Consider the following 18,091-nt stretch of genomic DNA (forward strand, 5'->3'; position numbering starts at 1 on the left):
TTTATTTGCGATACGAAAAAGTGATTCAACTTTATTACGATAACATTACTTATTCGATATTTCATATCGAAATCTCCTTTTGCCAGAAAGAAAAATCTTAGCTAGAAAGCAAAATAAAGCTTATTTCTATTGAGAAAATATCAAAATTTTCTCTTTCTACAGCTTTATTTTCAAAGATCTTATCAATTTTACCGCTAAAATTAGAAATATCTATAGCTTAAACGAAAAATAAATAAATAAATTTATATATATATTTATTTTTTTTAAAGATAAAATATATATGTATATGTTAAAAATAAGATTTTAAATTAGCGAAAAAACTGCGTGTAATAATTTAGATGTGTAATACTTTCTATATAAAATAAAAAAGGAAAATTTTTAATATTTACAATATAATATGACGGAGAAAATTTCTTAATTTATTGTATTTCAACGTACAAACTCTCAATACAATACGTCTCGAAAGATAAAGAACTTAAAAAAAAAGAATTTAATTCAAAACCTGACAACACCATTATGGCTTCAAGAGTCGAATGTATCCTATTTATAAAATCGATATGATAGTGTGAACTACATCGAAAGATATTAAATGTTGTAATTAATTGATAACAAAATGCATAAATTGCTAACGATTGACTATAGAGTCGGTTCCAGCGATTGCGAGCCTTCTGGAATCTTTCCCGGGAATTCGGCCGGAAGTTCGTCAAACAGCAGCCTATCGACTAGGAGTCTGGATAGTCCCAGTACTAGTCTCGAGCAGGTACATCCCACCACATCGACGGCAAACGCTTCAACTTCGTGGGACAGTGATGTCGATGTCGAGGCTGATCCGCCGGATTGGAGCCAGGCTGTCAGCGAGGACGTTCTTGCACAACTCAGTAATTCCGAAAAAAAGAGACAGGATGTTATTAACGGTGTGTAATCATCTCGCTCTAAAATTGTCCCGATATAAGAGGCTGCAAATAAAGTATCTGCCTTTTCTTTTTTTTTTTCAGAATTATTCCATACCGAACGTTCTCACGTTCGCGCGTTGAAAGTGCTCTCGCATGTCTTCCACAAACCTTTGTTGGAGTCCCAAGTGCTACCGTTAGATCAGATTCAACTGCTTTTCTCCAACTTGGACGAGATGTTGATGATCCATTCGCGCTTTAATCAGTCGATGAAGCGAAAGAAGAAGGAGAATCCGTGTGTGGGTGATGTTGGCGAACTTCTGCTAGAGATGTTTGACGGCGAGGCCGGCGAGGCGTTTGAGAAGGCCGCATCGACTTACTGTGCTAAGCAACAAGTTGCCCTGGATGCTTTGCGCGATCGTCGACGCAAGGATTCCAAACTGAACGCCTTCCTGAATGAAGTGGAAGCGAATCCGTTGTGCCGCCGGCTTCAGTTGAAAGATCACATACTCACTGGTATGCTGCGACTCACTAAGTACCCATTACTATTTGAGAACCTCGCTAAATACACGCCGGACAATAATGAGAAAGAGAAGGCGGCCGTATTACGAAGTCTTGAGCGGAGTAAAGAGATCCTGAGTCGCGTTAACCAGGCGGTGAAGGAGGCCGAGGACTATCAGCGACTCGTGGACATCCAACGAGCGATTGATCGATCGGCCTTTGACAAGTTCGATCACCCGACCGTACAAGAGTTCAAGCATCTCGACATCACGAAGCGCAAATTGATTTATGAGGGTCCGCTGCAGTGGCGACGCACCGAACCGAATCGATCGATGCCGAATCGCTCGGTGCCAAAACCGGTGGATTTGCATGTAGTTCTACTCGACGATACAATCTTCTTCTTACATCGACAAGATGACAAATATCTTCTTAAGTTCATTAACACGACCAATCAGGCAGGCAATTCTGTGCTCAGTCCAATCGTCAAGCTCTCCACTGTACTCGTACGCCATAATGCCGCCGAAAAGGACTCTCTTTATTTGGTCAATACTTCGCAGAACGGTGCGCAAATGTACAATCTAGTGGCGCCGTCTTCCGCGGAGCGCAAGCTCTGGTGTAAGCACATCTCCGAGGCCGTGGAAGCTTATAAGGCCCGCGATCGCCAGGGCAGAAGACCAACGCCGCCCACTATGCTTCCGGAGGAACCGACACACGCGATGGAAGATGGATCGCCTTCAGAAGCAGACAGCATAATTGTTGAGAAAGCTCAATCGCAGAATAGAGAATCGAGGGAGCTTGGACAAAACGCTGCTGCTGGTATGCAGGAGCATGATGAGGAAACACCGGAAACCACTACGACTACGGAAACTCCCACGACCGAACAAACGCAACAACGGATGCAGCAACAATCGACTGTTGAGTCGCCAATGACAGGTTGTATTCCAAATAAAACATATTTTACAGTCACATACATTAATTCATGAACTGAAAGAACAGTCTTTGATACATTTTATTATACATATATGTATTCTTTCACACATTTATATTTAATATTATTATATTTAATGCGAGTTGTGTGACATTTGTATGTCACATAGTTTATTTATTTCGGAATGTATCAGAGAAAGAATGCGTCTTAATCAAATATATGATTTGCAATATGGAATTAGAGCTTTTAAACATGAAACTTATGATCCATGTGTGTAATACGCATCTAATAAAACATTTTCTAGTAGTTTATAATAATGATAATAATAAAATTCATATATAATAAACAAATTCATTTTTAAGATGGTTCATATTTTTTTTTTTACATATAGGTGTAGCGGAACCATTACGAATGGTCACATGCACTCAGCTTTCATTGATAGATCCATTGGAAGTTCATGTAGAAGTACCACCGGTGCATATTGCAGAGCCGGTCCTTACACCAATAGGTACAAACTTCTTTTTCTAATATAATTTTAAATTATTTTATTTTATTTTAATCGTTTTAAAACAAATTATTAAATATTGCTGACTTTTTACATGAAATTTTTACTATCAAATTTGAATGATGTTGTTTCAAAAGTTATTGCAATTATATATACTTTCATATAATAATTATGGTATCAAGTATACTGTATAGCCGATATATATAAATTAATAATTTTTAACATAAAATCTCTTAGAGAAAATTTACATTACACAGTTTTGTGATTTCACTGAGACAAAACACAATTCAATAGTAAAAAAGAAATTATTACATTTTCTAGAATGTTTGAGGCGTAAGGACGAAATAATCAAACAGGCTCTACTTGAGAAGCACATACTAATGGCGGATATATTAAATATTCCTAAAGAAGATTTCGAGCATGTGGCAGACATAGCATCTGAACCATCTGCTGAGAAAGAACCTACTGAACTTATACTTGCTGCTATTAGCCAAAGTATTATTAAGAGTATTATTATTATTATACATTCTTTTTTTGAAGTTTTAATACTTATAAAATAATTATTTTAAAGAGAAACATATATTTTTCTAAACAAGATATTCAAGTTTGACTTGATATATTATTGAAGACAGGAATATAAAAAATAATAAATTTGATTAATTATTTATTTAATTTAAAGTGCACAAAAAAAGTATAATTTTATACTAAAATAAATTAATAGCATATACTACTAGTATTACTAATACATCCAAATAGTATTTTTTTCTCAACAAATAATATAAGAAAGAGAATAAAAAAAATTTAAACACAATAAATATACATTAACACGCTATTAACATTTTACTTTCTTCTATAGCGGATCATCTAGTTGGAATATTAAATTCTGCATTAAATGTAAGCGAAACGGAAACGATATTTGCATCATGTGGAGCATCGGCGTTATCGGCTCCCGCTGCATGCGAAGCTACAGGTTGCCCTACACTACGAAACCATTCGCATCCTCAGCAATCGATCATGGGGATGATGCAGCCGATTTGTCATTATCTCACGTCCCAGCTTTCGCAACTGTCACAACTCCTGGTAAGTATGCCATAAAAATACTCTATTTTCTTCATTCTCGTTATCTTCACTTATCTAACGTCTTCAGACTAATGCTTTTTTGCTCTGACCAGACAAGAAACGATAACCTTCACGATTGTAGTCGGAATTCTGTCGCTCTTTTAGATAAATGAAGGTAAAATGATATATTATACCTTCCATTACCATTATACCTATTATTCTTAGAGAGTGACACATGATATAAAATTATTATTTATACATGCTTTAACCTTTTTTTTTAATTGTAATTTTTTTACGAAATAAAAAATATATAAACTAAGAATAAACTATAAATGTTTGTCTCTTTTTTTAAAGTGTTCTGTTATCAACAAAATAATAAAATACCTTTAAAATAACGCTAATAACGATTATGAAGCAATTTTACTTTCTCTGATCCAAACATCTTACTTTGTAAGACAGGAAAAAGAAAGAGAAGCTATGTTGTAAATATTTGATCCAACTTTTACACACATAATTTATACACATTTGTGACTCTATTACCATTTTTTATAAACTCTTGATTATGTAATACGTAAAATTGTCTTTTAATTTTTAAGTTACTAATTATTTATATATAAACCTTACAAATATATATATATATATATATATATATATATATATATATATATATATACACAGATTACATTCTTACATATGTATATATAATTCTCACAAGTAATTTAATTTATCAAAACAGAGAGAGAGAGAAAATGTATGTGTATTTCTGTCTGAAAATTTGGAAAAAATAAATTTCCAAAATCTTTGTATATATATTTTGTTTTTTAGTAAAATTTTGATTTTATATCTTTCTCTTTTAGTTGCATTTGTTATATGTGTGTTTGCATCTTTTTTTCTTCCAAAACTTGAGTACACATTTAATTGTGAAAAATAACAAAAAAACATAACTAAAATAAACAGAGTTTATCTCTAGTTTAAAACTTTTGTGTTTTTCAACATTTTACTAAATTTGAATGGATTGCAGGAAATCATAAAGGAGAGAGAAGAAGAGCGGGAAAAATTAAGAAAAGAATTACGTAGAAGTAGAGAACGTATACATGCACTTGACAGCGACGTACAACGCCGTGAGTTTTCGGAAGTGATAACTACGACAACACACACGCAAACGGCAACTGGTTAGTCCTCTATTTATTTGAATTTTACCCCTACACAATTATTTTGATATATCAATATAATAATTTCATAAAAATATGGTAGGTATCTCAAAAACACATAATCTATCTTTCTCTACACACTTCAATCATGTAATGAGTTTGAGATGCTTGCATATGTTTAAAAAAAGATGTATTTAATTTAAATAATTGTTAAGTAATCCAATATTATGTTGTTTTTATAGATGACGTCATGTATCAAGACAGTTGTACCGATGACATCATTCATGATGTAAGAAAGATTTTTTAACTTTATTATACTTTATTATGTTCATTAATAATTTAATAATTAATATATACGTGTTAAATTAAATTGCTTTTTTATATTCACTACTCTCAATGAATTAACAAAAATTATAATGTATCTCTTAAGTATTTTTTATATAAAAAGTATAGAAATTATTTCTGAAATGATTCTCAAAGTTATTTTTTAATATGTTATTATTTAATAGACAATATAAAAGTGCTCTATTTCATCAAAATTATTATATTCAAAGTTAATGGTAATGGAAATGGCTAAAAATATTATTGAACCTTTTCAAAGATACCTTTTGTCATCTTTTAATTACCTTTTAATTATTGTATCCTATATTTATTTTCTGTTGCCGATTTTATCTTATTGTTTATTTTATATAACTTACGAATTATATAATATTTATAATTATATGATATTTTTCATTATTTGATTTTTCATGTAATTATTAGAGAGTTTTATACAGCATTTTCTATTAACTATTTCACAATAATGTATTGCGAAATTATATATATATATATATATTTAAGCTCTCACTTTTCATATTGTAATCAATAGATTATGACAAAATTAAATCAATAAATTACGTAATCTTTTTTACTATTCACGTTTGATAGTATAAATAAATAAAATATATCAAAAATTTTTATTTTAATTGTTCTTCAGTACTTGTATAATCAGTGTGCCCTACATTTCCAGCAAAAGTTGTCCTTAGCAGTTAATAAAATTTATTTAGACATCAATTCATGAACTATTCTCTGTAAAGAAATTTTATTCTGTCGGATATGAAAAAAAAAACGAAACAAAATAATTTATTTCTATTATCAAACAACATATGTGCACAATCTGATTTTATAATCCAATGTGGCTGCAGTGAGAGCTTGGGAATCTTAGACATCAGAGACATGAAAAAACTTCTTATGCAGTAAATAATAGACGAATCGATTGATCACACTTGAACAATTTTGAAAAGGTAGATTAAGTCAAAACGAATGATCGACCTCTATGATTAGTCTGTAAAATTCTTGATTTTTTATATCTCTATATATTTTTTATATATTACTCTATATATTACGTTTTGTAACATATTTTATGTATATTAACAGGAGTTCGTCGATGCACACGGAGAAACGATTGGAGATTCGAATACAGAAAATCTTAAACTTCAAGCGGAAACCGAAATGATGGGCGATAGCGTCGGCTGAAACGCAGCGAAAAAACGTTTTGATCATATCCTTCTTGATCTTGGTGCATTTCATGAGCGGTGCTGGAACGTTCTCGTATACCGAAAGAGATCAGAATTATTTGTAGAAAAAAAACTGAAAAACGCGCGGACGATACATATATACGTGTGTGAGACATATAATTCTTTACTGTGGATAATAATACGTATATACAGAAGAGAGAAACAAGTCAAGTCATTAGCTGTTTTATTTATCTAATAAAATTTTTGGGAAAAATATTTGATAACATTTGATTATATGATATTTATATACTGTAACCTCTTTCAATAGAAATTCGATGCATAATATAGTTATGGAATACAATATATACTACAAATCTGTGTTCACAAATTATCTCTTTTTCTAAATGATTTTTTTTATTATTTTGTAGAACACCGGAAGCATATTTGCATATTTCTTATACGATGTGATTTTTCATGTCCTGCCAAATTTGTATAGATTGTTCATATATAAAGTTCCTTCAAGATAATCTTATGGAAGAAAATTGTTTGCTGATGTATGTACACAAACAATATATTGGCTTAATTCAGATTATTAAACACGATTATATGTGGGTAATATAATTATTATTAATAATACAATATAATGATTATATTAAATATCATCATCATGTTTCATGAATCGTATATCTTTCTAACAATAAATATCGATTAAATAAGATATATATATCACTTATGCTTTTTTTTGTTAAATTTTTTCAAAAGTTTTTATCAAAATAAAACAGCTGATAAACTTTTGTTTCATTCCTGTATTCACCAAAATATGAATCGATGATTTTGCCAAAGATTTTATGTAAATAGATTTACATAATCTGCATTAATCTCTCAGATGCAACTTTTTGTATATCATTGTGTTGTTATTTTGCGAGTCCTGTATATTATTATTACTATTATATTATATATTATTATTATTTAAAAAGTCCAGTTTATATGTGAATGCAAAAACGGATAGCAAAGTTATGCGCGAAAAATCTGTATATTTAATTATTATTAATTATAGCTATTGTTAATTTCTTTGAATTTTTCGAGCATGTATCAATGTTGCAACATATAAATTTGGATACTTATTAGTTCAAAACATAGAAATTATATATGATGACTTGTGAATATTCGATTCTTTATACCAGAAATATAGAAAATCTTCTTGCGAGATATTAGGAAAAATCACATAAAAAGTGCGATTTTTTCACATTTTTACAAAATTGTGCATTAAAAAGCTGCTATTTACAAATGGTAATCATAAGATGTATTTTAATAATTTGATACACATAAAATATCTTTAAAAGAATTTTGTGAATTGAATAGAAAAAGTCTTGAGACGATTACTTGTTATATATAATAAGAAAAATTGTGAATCAAAATTTTGCATAATTTACAGCTTCCATAATTCGTTAAATATCTGAGCAAAACACTAGAAATTGTTCTAGCATCTAAGATTTTATAGATTTTTGAGAAACTACTTTCTCTAAAAATTTAAGAATTTAAAATCTAAGGATACAAAGATTCTAAAATATAAGAATCCAAGAATCTACAAATATAAACATACATTTTTTTTTATAAGGTAGACAGTAGTTTACGTACTTAAATAAATTTGTACACATACACGATGCTCGTGTGAATTGATGCAGGATATCTCAAAATGTGTCTCAGATATGTATTCACTAGCATAATCTTCTCTCGTTTTTTATTCATTTTACGATTTTAGAAATTTTTTTTTTAAGGGAGATTTAAATTTTTTTAAGATAGTTAAATACTTCCCTCCCCCTCTTTTACCGTTTGTTAAATAAATGATTTTGTAAAATAATTAAAGAACAAAGTTTTACGACTTAAAAATACCTGCAAATCCTAGAGTATAAGGATTGTATAATTTAAATATTTTGAAAATGTACAAATATAAGGAAACTTTTAAATTAATTTATTAGTTTACTTTAATTTTAAATGAAAAATCTGAAAATCTAAAGATTTAAAAGCCAATAATTGGAAAAAGTTTTTTGAATGTGAAAGAATTATTTTGACTCTTTCAACGATTTAATTAAATTATAAAGTATATTATTTATATGCACATATTTTTTGGATATTCTTTCTGAATAAATTTAATATTATATTAAAGTATAACAAAAATTGTCTTTTTACAATGTCACATTGATTTCTAATTGTCTTTTGTATGGAAATTCTTGTGAAACAAAATTATTCTGAATGCATGAAACACTTGAAGAATTAGTGATATTGTCTAATCTGCTAAGAAAAAAATACATACGAAAAATCTTGGTATCTAGTATCTATGTAAACGATTTTTTATCAATGAAATCGTTTTAATTTAATAAAGCATATTTATAACATATGCTATCAACTTTTGATGTACTCTTTATAAATAGAGATATGAAACACATGTCCTGCGTTATATTCAGGTTATTATCAAATATTAATATAATGATTTTCTTATCTTTCAATTAAAATATATTTTCATAATGTTAAATCCACGAAATTTTTAAGAAAAAAATTATGATGCGAAAAATATATTGGTAACCAATTATTTAAAAATGAGTAATTCTATTTTTAGCTTTATTTGAAAAATACAATAGATCTTTTTTGTGCTGATCTAATAGATTATAACTAATTATGACATCTATTTTATATTACATTTACATAACTTTTTTGGACACGTATATTTATTTTTTAAATTGTTTCACAAATCAAACTAATTTTATCATCAAACATCAATAATATATAATCAACATTTATGTGAATTTAACTGCTCATTTGCGCTTTTGCTCTCAATTCCTCGCTTTGCACATCATAATCCGAGACGATTGATAAGACAGCTAGATCTTGAAATACACATACAAATATGCTCGATTTTTAAAAAGAATACTAGATAAAGGAAGTAGGCTGAATGAAATTCTCTCTGCGAATAAAATTTAGATTTATTAGCATGACAAGATTAAATATGAAAGACTTCTGTATATTGTTATTTTTCTTTCTTTTTCTTGTAAACTGCGTATATAAAGGACTCGTCTACTTACATAAAATCTTTGCTATTATATGGAATACTAATAATTTTTAATGCTTAGACAAAAACCATTAGAAATGCGATACTATTGTGTATGTATAAAATATTTAATAACATTATTGGATAATATTTTATTATTATTATTATTATTATTATTATTATTATTATTATAGTATTAAAACAATTATTGAATTGTGTAATTTCTCTTGTTTACATATGTATAAAAACCTATCTTGAAAAATTACCGGCATATTAAAGAAAAAGGAAAAAGAAAACAAGTATAAAAAAAACGCTTAATTCTTGTGACAATATAACTTTATGTGTTGTAACATTTTTCTATATATATATATATATATATATATATATATATATATATATATATATATATATATATATATATATATATATATATATATATGTATATATATATAGAAAAATGTTACATATATAGAAAAAATGTTACAAATGTTACATATATATATATTATATATATATATATATATATATATATAATATTTATAAAAATGCTAGTTTTCTATGGCTCATTCTGGTACATACAACTTTTAATTTTATATATTAATTAAATTTATTGATATATTAATTATTTATAAGTTTCAGACGTGTTATATTTAAAGACGCTATCTCTTTCGAAATATAATGATAAACTTATAATATATTTTCAACATCGATGAAGCAATTACTGAGATCATGTGAAGCAGTTTATCTTTTACGAACGTCACAAAGCGATAAAGAAACGATAGCATTCAATGACCTTTTCATCTCATAGTATAGTACATATACATATTTTTTTTTTACATTTAACATGTTAAATCTTTTGAGTCTTGAATTTTTCATTTGTAAAACTTTTAAACTCTATGCTTTTATGTAAAAATACCATGTCTTTTCACTGATTTTCCATATAAATATTATATAAATATTTTAATTTAATCAGAATTCTATAAAATGTGATATAACTATATCTACACATATGATTCGTTTTTTTTTAATTTTCATTAAAAATTAAAACTTTCTGGCAAAAATAAAACTAAAATGAATAGAAAATTTCTGAAAGCTCATGTTTTTTTAATAATATATAAAATATAATAAAATATATTAAAATATATTTAATAAATAAAATATAATTTTATAAAAAAATTTTTTATTCAACAAATATTTATAATTATTATGATATAATCAAAGATTATTAAAAAATCGCAAATATATTTTAAAAAATGTATTGTGCGTTATATATTTGAAAAGTATTGAATTGATTTATTTATTTATCGAATTATGTGAACTTATGGGTATGCTCGGCTTAGTTTTGTTGATTTATTCTCAAGCTGATCTTCCTTCTTAAGTATTCAGAATAGACAACACTTTCAAAATCGTAATTAATGATAACAAGAGCATCTCTTGCTGCACATGTTTACGCGATATTATCTAGTAATTTATAATCGAGTAATGAGATAGATGGCTAAAGTTATACCCCCCACAGCTTAATATCTCTAATCTTGAATAGTTTCTGTGTGTCTGTCAATTTATCAGCATCTTCGTTTCTTTTTCTCGTTATTATACATACCTTGCTCATTCGAAGATGTGTATTTTAAAGTTTTACAAGACTCCCGGATTGAAGACGGGACAATTGAAGAGCAAACTACACAAGGTGTCGGAAATTGAGAACTCGGTGACTGATCTTGAGACAGAATTGTGTTATTATGTAGAAATCACCGAACCGCTCCGGGAAGAAGAGATCGGAATATTAAAATGGATCTTGTCATCTCCCTTCGAACGAGAATGCTTGCAATATGAAAGTGTGTTCAATAATATTAAAGATGATACTATTGTTATTGAAATTGGACCCAGGTAAAAAATTCGCACATCTAATATCTTTCTAATTGCACCTTTTTTTATTACTGCTTTATAAAAGTTAATTCTTTATGATTTGTAATAACACGATTTTCTATCGTTATAGGTTGAACTTCTCAACAGCATTTTCCACTAATGTAGTATCCATTTGTAATTCTGTGAAATTGAATAAAGTCACGAGAGTAGAAGTGGCAATTAGATATTGTATCAAATTTAAAGAGACAATCAACAAGAAAGTAGAAAATGATGTATGTATATATTTATATTGACTCAACTATCAGTGATCTCTTTTCATTGATATGATTGAAACTATTAAATTTATTTAATATATAATACAATCTCTATTTTGTTTGTAAAATAACACTGCGTATATTATTTCACAGATTGTAGACATATTGGGAGATAAAATGACAGAATGTAGATACATAAAACCTGTTGAAACATTTGATCATGGCTTTAGGCCAGAGAAGTGGTTTGAAGTTGATCTAATTAAAAAAGGCAGGAAAGCTTTAGAAGAAGTTAATCTGAAATTGGGTGAGTAGAGTACTTGCAAGTGCATGTAATTAAAAAAAATTAATTTTAGACTTTTACAACTTGTCTTTTGATTAAAAGTGAGAACATTACATATACAAATTTTCTATTCTATTATATTGTTTTGCAGGCTTGGCATTTGACGATTGGGATTTAGACTTTTATACAAAATTATTTCTTGAGAAATTAAAACGTAATCCAACAAGCGTAGAATGTTTTGATCTTGCCCAATCTAACAGTGAACATAGTCGCCATTGGTTCTTTAAGGGACACATTATTTTGGATGGTAAAGAAGAAGAAAAATCCTTGATTGACATGATTATGGATACTCAAAATTACTCAAATTCGAACAATGTGATTAAATTTAGTGATAACAGCAGTGCTATAGAAGGATTTCAAGTTCCTATCCTGTGTCCTGTAGAAACTCACAAATGTAGCAATTTTCATTTGGAAGACATGAAGCAGCATCTCATTTTTACAGCGGAGACACACAACTTTCCAACTGGCGTTGCACCTTTTAGGTAAATTTTCATAATGAATAAATAAAATTTCAAGAGTTGAATTAGAAGATGACTTATAATATGTGTGTATGCATTGTTTTTACATCTTTTTTTAAAAATTATATATGAACTTTAAAATTTTCTAATATTAATGCAGAATGATTGATAACAAATTTGAAATACAATTGGAATAGTTTAAATCTGAAATATAATATGTCTTCTTATTCTAATTTATAATTTTGAGTCAATTTGTAAAATTATTTTTTTTTTCTTTATTTCTTTATTTGTTATATATTAGCTATTTAACTTATTTCATAAGTAAGTTATTTACATATATGTATTAATATATACATACTTTTTGAAATATGAAATGTGTAATATTGCAATATAGTGGTGCCACAACGGGTACTGGGGGGCGACTAAGAGACATTCAAGCAATTGGTAGAGGAGGAAATTACATAGCGGGCACTGCAGGCTATAGTGTTGGCAATCTTCATATTTCAGGTATATATTATAATATTTTTATAATTAAATCAACCAAATCAAATTGAACTAATCCTTGTATGTAATGCTGGTTTTTTCGCATGTCCTACCTTGGATTATTTATTCATGTTTATGAATAAGCAATGACACAATTATCGATATAATCAGATATCCTATTTATTGAATAGACTACTCTTAAATGTTTAATATTGAATTTTTTTCCTTATATCATTTCCATTTATTTTCTGCAGGTTATGATTTGCCATGGGAAGAAAAAGATGCGGTTTATCCCAGTAATATGGCATCGCCATTAGAAATAATAATCCAAGCAAGTAATGGCGCTTCTGATTATGGGAACAAATTTGGAGAGCCTGTCATATCTGGCTTCGCGCGTTCGTATGGAGCTAATTATGCGGGAATTAGACGAGAATGGATCAAGCCTATAATGTTTAGTGGAGGTTTAGGAACAATGAATGCAAATTTGACTAATAAGGTAAGATTTTAAAATTTATTTCAGTATTGTAGATATACTATCTTTTACAATGATTAATTTCTTTAAGCCCCTTATTTCTCATTATTATTATTATTATATATTATTAATTTTTATAAATCATGTTAACACAACATTTCTTGCCTTTTATTACTATCATATTTAGTGATATTAAAAATAAATTTAGTCATGATGTTAAAAATCTTTCTTGTTTGCATATAAGTTATTTTACTTACACTATGTTATTTTATTTACACATATTTTTATTTATGCTATTGAAATAAATAATTAGTTTCTTTTTTTAATTATTACTCGTATTTGGTAATATGTATATGTTGATAAAATATATATCTATAGATTTTTTTTAAATTGTTTTTTATTAAGCTAAATGGATGTGTATGATTTAATTTACATATGTATTTAATTTAAAATCTACATATATATTATGAAAATTATATTTTAAATTTCAAAGAAATTATTTTAGATTCTCTATTTTTGTCGTTTTCTAAAGGAATTATCTTTTCGTTGAAAAAAATATATATTCTTGTATCATTTAGACATTAATTATTTCTTGTCAGATTCCAGCAGAACGGGGTATGGAAGTAGTCAAGATCGGTGGACCTGTTTATCGAATCGGCGTAGGTGGTGGTTCAGCGAGTTCCGTAGAAGTGCAGGGTGACAACAGTACCGAGCTAGACTTTGGTGCCGTGCAGCGTGGTGATCCCGAGATGGAGCAAAAATTAAATCGCGTAGTGCGTGCATGCACAGAAATGAGTGACAGCAATCCTATTCTCAGTATCCATGATCAAGGCGCCGGTGGTAATGGAAATGTTTTAAAAGAATTAGTAGAACCTGCTGGTGCCGTCATCTTTACTAAGAATTTTGACCTCGGCGATCCTAGTATCAGTACATTAGAGCTCTGGGGTGCGGAATATCAAGAGAGCAACGCGATTCTATGCAAATCGAAAGACGAAGATTTATTAAGGAAAATTGCCGCGCGTGAGAAATGTCCCATCAATTTCGTTGGTACTGTCACGGGAAATGGAAAAATCATTGTTTCCGAGGAGGAGAATTGTGAACACGTATTAAAGTATTTTAATAATGAAGACGGAAGTCTGGATAGTAGCAAGCATCCGGTGAATCTGGAACTAGAAGTTATTCTTGGTAAAATGCCTCGTAAGATTTTTAATCTGGATAAAATATCGCCGCAGAAGTTTCCGATGAAGTTACCCAATGGATTAACAATTCTCAACATCTTGGATAGAGTTCTTCGATTACCTTCGGTGGCTAGCAAGCGGTATATTTTGTTTTATTATTATATTCTTATAATAGAACCTTTCTTTGTAAACTGGGGTTTCCCTCTCGTGCAGTTTTCCTTGTCTAGTTTTCATTTATCATATACGTTTCTATCTTTTACATATTTTTGAAAGAAACAAAGATGTTAAAAAAAGATTATTGCATTTATTGCATTATTATTTTTTTGGTCATGTATTACACAAAAGATCAATACCGAAAAAGTTAAAGAATTGGTATCGCATTCAGGTATCTAACGAACAAGGTGGACCGTTGTGTAACGGGTTTGGTGGCTCAACAGCAGTGTGTCGGTCCATTACATACTCCTCTGGCAGACGTTGCAGTGGTAGCCATTTCATACTTTTCTGTGGAAGGTATCGCGACGTCCATCGGCGAACAACCGATTAAAGGATTGGTGAATGAAGCAGCTGGCGCTCGAATGACAGTTGCCGAAGCTCTCAGCAATCTAGTTTTCGCGCGTATCACAAATCTGCGAGATGTCAAGTGTAGCGGCAATTGGATGTGGCCGGCGAAACTTCCAGGCGAAGGGGCAGCACTCTACGGAGCTTGTTCGGCAATGTGTTCACTAATGAAGAAACTTGGAATCGCGATCGATGGTGGCAAAGACTCGCTTAGCATGGCCACGCGTGTCGGCAAAGATGTTGTCAAGGCGCCAGGCGCTCTTGTCGTATCTTGCTACGCGCCGTGTCCCGACATTCGCCGAGTAATTACCCCGGATCTTAAAGCTCCCGCTGCGGGACAGCAGAGTTATCTGCTTTTTATTGATTTGTCTTGCGGAAAGAACCGGCTCGGTGGGACGGCTCTGTCTCAAGTTTATAATCAATTGGGCGACGATGTACCGGATGTTGAAGATGCAGAAACTTTGAAAAATGCCTTTGATGCCACGCAACAATTAATCGCCAATGAAAAGGTGCTCGCCGGTCATGATATCAGCGACGGTGGATTGATCACGTGTCTTCTAGAAATGTGCTTTGCCGGAATCTCAGGGATAAATGTCGATATAACTCACAAGTCTGCATCTGCCATTAACATTTTGTTTTCCGAGGAAGTTGGTTGGATATTAGAGATCGAGGAAAAATATCGTGACGAAGCGATGGAAGTGTTTCAGCGCTACAAAGTCCCCGTATACTTGATCGGAAAATCCGCGGGTTTCGGAATGAACTCGGAAGTAATCGTTAAGGTGCGCGGTGATATCGCTCTAAGAACTACAGTAATCGATTCGATGACTATCTGGGAAGAGACCAGTTACCAGTTAGAATGTCATCAGACAAACATCACCTGCGCCTTGGAAGAGTTTTCTAAACTAGGAGAACGAACTATTCCTGCCTATCGTTTAAGTTTCGATTCCATTAGACCTTATTCGATACCACAAAAGAATATCAAAGTAGCCGTGGTAAGAGAAGAAGGTATCAATGGGGACAGAGAGATGGTCGCTTCTCTATTAGAAGCTGGCTTCGACGTTTGGGACGTTACGATGCAAGATCTGCTGAAAGATTGTGTCACCTTGGACATTTTCAGAGGTATCATATTTCCCGGTGGCTTCAGTTACGCCGATGTCTGCGGTTCTGCTAAGGGATGGGCAGCCAGCTTCCTCTTTCATCCATCTCTACGTGAGCAATTGCGGCGATTCGTTGCTCGCGAAAACACTTTTAGTTTGGGAGTTTGCAATGGTTGCCAACTGATGAGTCTTTTAGGATGGGTGGGTGACGAAGATGTTGAAGAAAATAAAAGCGAAGGAATTTATCTAGATCATAATCTTTCGGAGAGATTCGAATGTAGATGGAGCACTGTTAAAATCGAGAATTCACCTTCAATCATGTTAAAAGGAATGGAGGGTAGCGTTCTTGGAATATGGGTAGCTCATGGAGAGGGCAGATTCACTTTCCGCGAGGAAGTTCTAGAATCTCTTAAGAGGAATAATTGCTTACCTATCAGATATACGGACGATTACGGCAATCCGACTGAACGGTATCCTATGAATCCGAATGGCAGCGTAAATGGCATAGCTGCTGTTTGCTCTAAAAACGGTCGACATCTGGCGATGATGCCGCATCCGGAGAGATGCACACAAATGTGGCAATGGCCTTGGAAACCAGTAGATTGGAACTTGAAAGGCTCATCACCATGGCAGCGACTCTTCAACAATGCATATATCTGGTGTCAAGAGTGCGACTGAAAACTTGCTTATCAAATTCGATAAGGTATATTTTATAGATGAAGAATTTTATTTTATGATTTATTACTCTATATATATAAATATATATACATATATATTTATTCACATTTCTCAATTCAGTTTGAATAAATCAATATCACATGGGATCAATATTAAAAAAGTATTGTTATAAAAAAATCAATATTATAAAAGTATATTTATAAAAAAAGAGAAATAAAAAGCGAAATTAAATAATAAATTGACATTGTGTCAAAATAAAATAATAAAAGCATATTTTTTATACAAATAAAACTGTAAGCATAAAATTCAATGTATAATAAATATTAAGAAAATATCAGTTAAATAAATTGTCATTGTTTATATTTGATTATAGGAAAGGAAATAAAGTTAAAGAAAAAGAAAAAATGTACTTATAATAACATACTTATAATAGGTATACATATCTCCGACCTTCGAGATCCCTATGAGCGTACGTAGACAAATCGCGCATGCTCTGCGAGGTATAATATAGCGACGATATATTTTAAATAATGGAAAAGAAGAAAAGCAGAATATCGGCCACGTAGTGGAAAAACTTTCTTCCGGCTATAAGCATTCAAGCATTTGCGATCTGTCATGAGTCGCACGTTGTTGCGGGACCTGTAATAGATACCAAGCTTCTTATTTTTAGATCTTTCACAGTGATTAAGCCTTTATTATCAGTAAATTATTTGTACTCGTAACGTCGAAAGATATTCGTGCTCACACTTATTATTATTTCCTAAGTTTACACATTATTAATTTGTACAAATAAAGATAAAAGTGCATGTTCTCTGAAACTTCCATTTTTTGAAAGATCTATATTCCTAAAATCTCGTCAAGCATCTATAATCTTTCATAAATTATTAAAATAAAAGCTAATACACATCGCAAAGAATAATTTTAAAATATAAAATATAAGTCTCATTATTGTTTATCTCATTACTGTTTTTGCATTTTGTTCGCAACAGTTTCAAAATATCAAATTAAAATGGAGCGCTATTAGCAATAACTTACATGACGTATGACGTCATAACATGCAGACTCGCAGTGCACGTAACGGACACGGAACACGTTGATATACATAAAGATATTGCAATACAGATTAATGTATAT

General features: G+C 30.5%; 2 protein-coding genes across 6 annotated transcripts in view; both read left to right on the forward strand.

Moving 5' to 3' along the window:
* The window catches only part of LOC126854126 (rho guanine nucleotide exchange factor 11), a 30,046-nt gene extending 20,249 nt beyond the window's left edge, over positions 1-9,797 (forward strand). For 2 of the 4 annotated variants that reach the window (XM_050600522.1, XM_050600524.1), the window contains 8 exons: positions 643-914; positions 996-2,324; positions 2,711-2,827; positions 3,146-3,319; positions 3,681-3,904; positions 4,905-5,055; positions 5,277-5,323; positions 6,451-9,797. In XM_050600522.1, coding sequence (XP_050456479.1) covers positions 643-914; positions 996-2,324; positions 2,711-2,827; positions 3,146-3,319; positions 3,681-3,904; positions 4,905-5,055; positions 5,277-5,323; positions 6,451-6,549 — 2,413 coding nt within the window. In that variant the 3' untranslated portion in view covers positions 6,550-9,797. Of the gene's footprint in view, positions 1-642; positions 915-995; positions 2,325-2,710; positions 2,828-3,145; positions 3,320-3,680; positions 3,905-4,904; positions 5,056-5,276; positions 5,324-6,218; positions 6,318-6,450 lie in introns of all 4 variants that reach the window. The other 2 variants (XR_007688062.1, XM_050600523.1) reach the window with 2 other exon arrangements.
* Positions 9,798-10,996: 1,199 nt separating this feature from the next.
* LOC126854129 (phosphoribosylformylglycinamidine synthase) lies at positions 10,997-18,064 on the forward strand. 2 transcript variants are annotated; one of them, XR_007688063.1, is made up of 9 exons: positions 10,997-11,460; positions 11,570-11,711; positions 11,847-11,997; positions 12,125-12,515; positions 12,886-12,998; positions 13,229-13,470; positions 14,046-14,764; positions 15,010-17,637; positions 17,947-18,064. XR_007688063.1 is itself a non-coding variant. In XM_050600528.1 (8 exons), the coding sequence occupies exons 1-8, from the start codon at positions 11,192-11,194 to the stop codon at positions 16,955-16,957; spliced, it is 3,975 nt and encodes a 1,324-aa protein (XP_050456485.1). In that variant the 5' UTR covers positions 10,997-11,191; the 3' UTR covers positions 16,958-17,848. The 2 variants fall into 2 exon arrangements, 1 of the variants encoding a protein (XP_050456485.1); XM_050600528.1 differs by lacking the exon at positions 17,947-18,064 and having other exon boundaries at positions 15,010-17,848.
* The last annotated feature ends 27 nt before the right edge of the window (positions 18,065-18,091 follow it).

Source organism: Cataglyphis hispanica, chromosome 13 (genome assembly GCF_021464435.1).
Source record: "Cataglyphis hispanica isolate Lineage 1 chromosome 13, ULB_Chis1_1.0, whole genome shotgun sequence".
NCBI lineage: Eukaryota > Metazoa > Arthropoda > Insecta > Hymenoptera > Formicidae > Cataglyphis > Cataglyphis hispanica.

What these genes read in the sequence shown, in the direction of transcription:
- LOC126854129 (XM_050600528.1), top strand. Translation starts at nt 11,192, where the DNA reads ATGTGTATTTTAAAGTTTTACAAGACTCCCGGATTGAAGACGGGACAA. An exon ending in GTTATTGAAATTGGACCCAG is followed by an intron (nt 11,461 to 11,569) that starts GTAAAAAATTCG and finishes CTATCGTTATAG; the next exon opens with GTTGAACTTCTCAACAGCAT. An exon ending in TGGCAATCTTCATATTTCAG is followed by an intron (nt 12,999 to 13,228) that starts GTATATATTATA and finishes TATTTTCTGCAG; the next exon opens with GTTATGATTTGCCATGGGAA.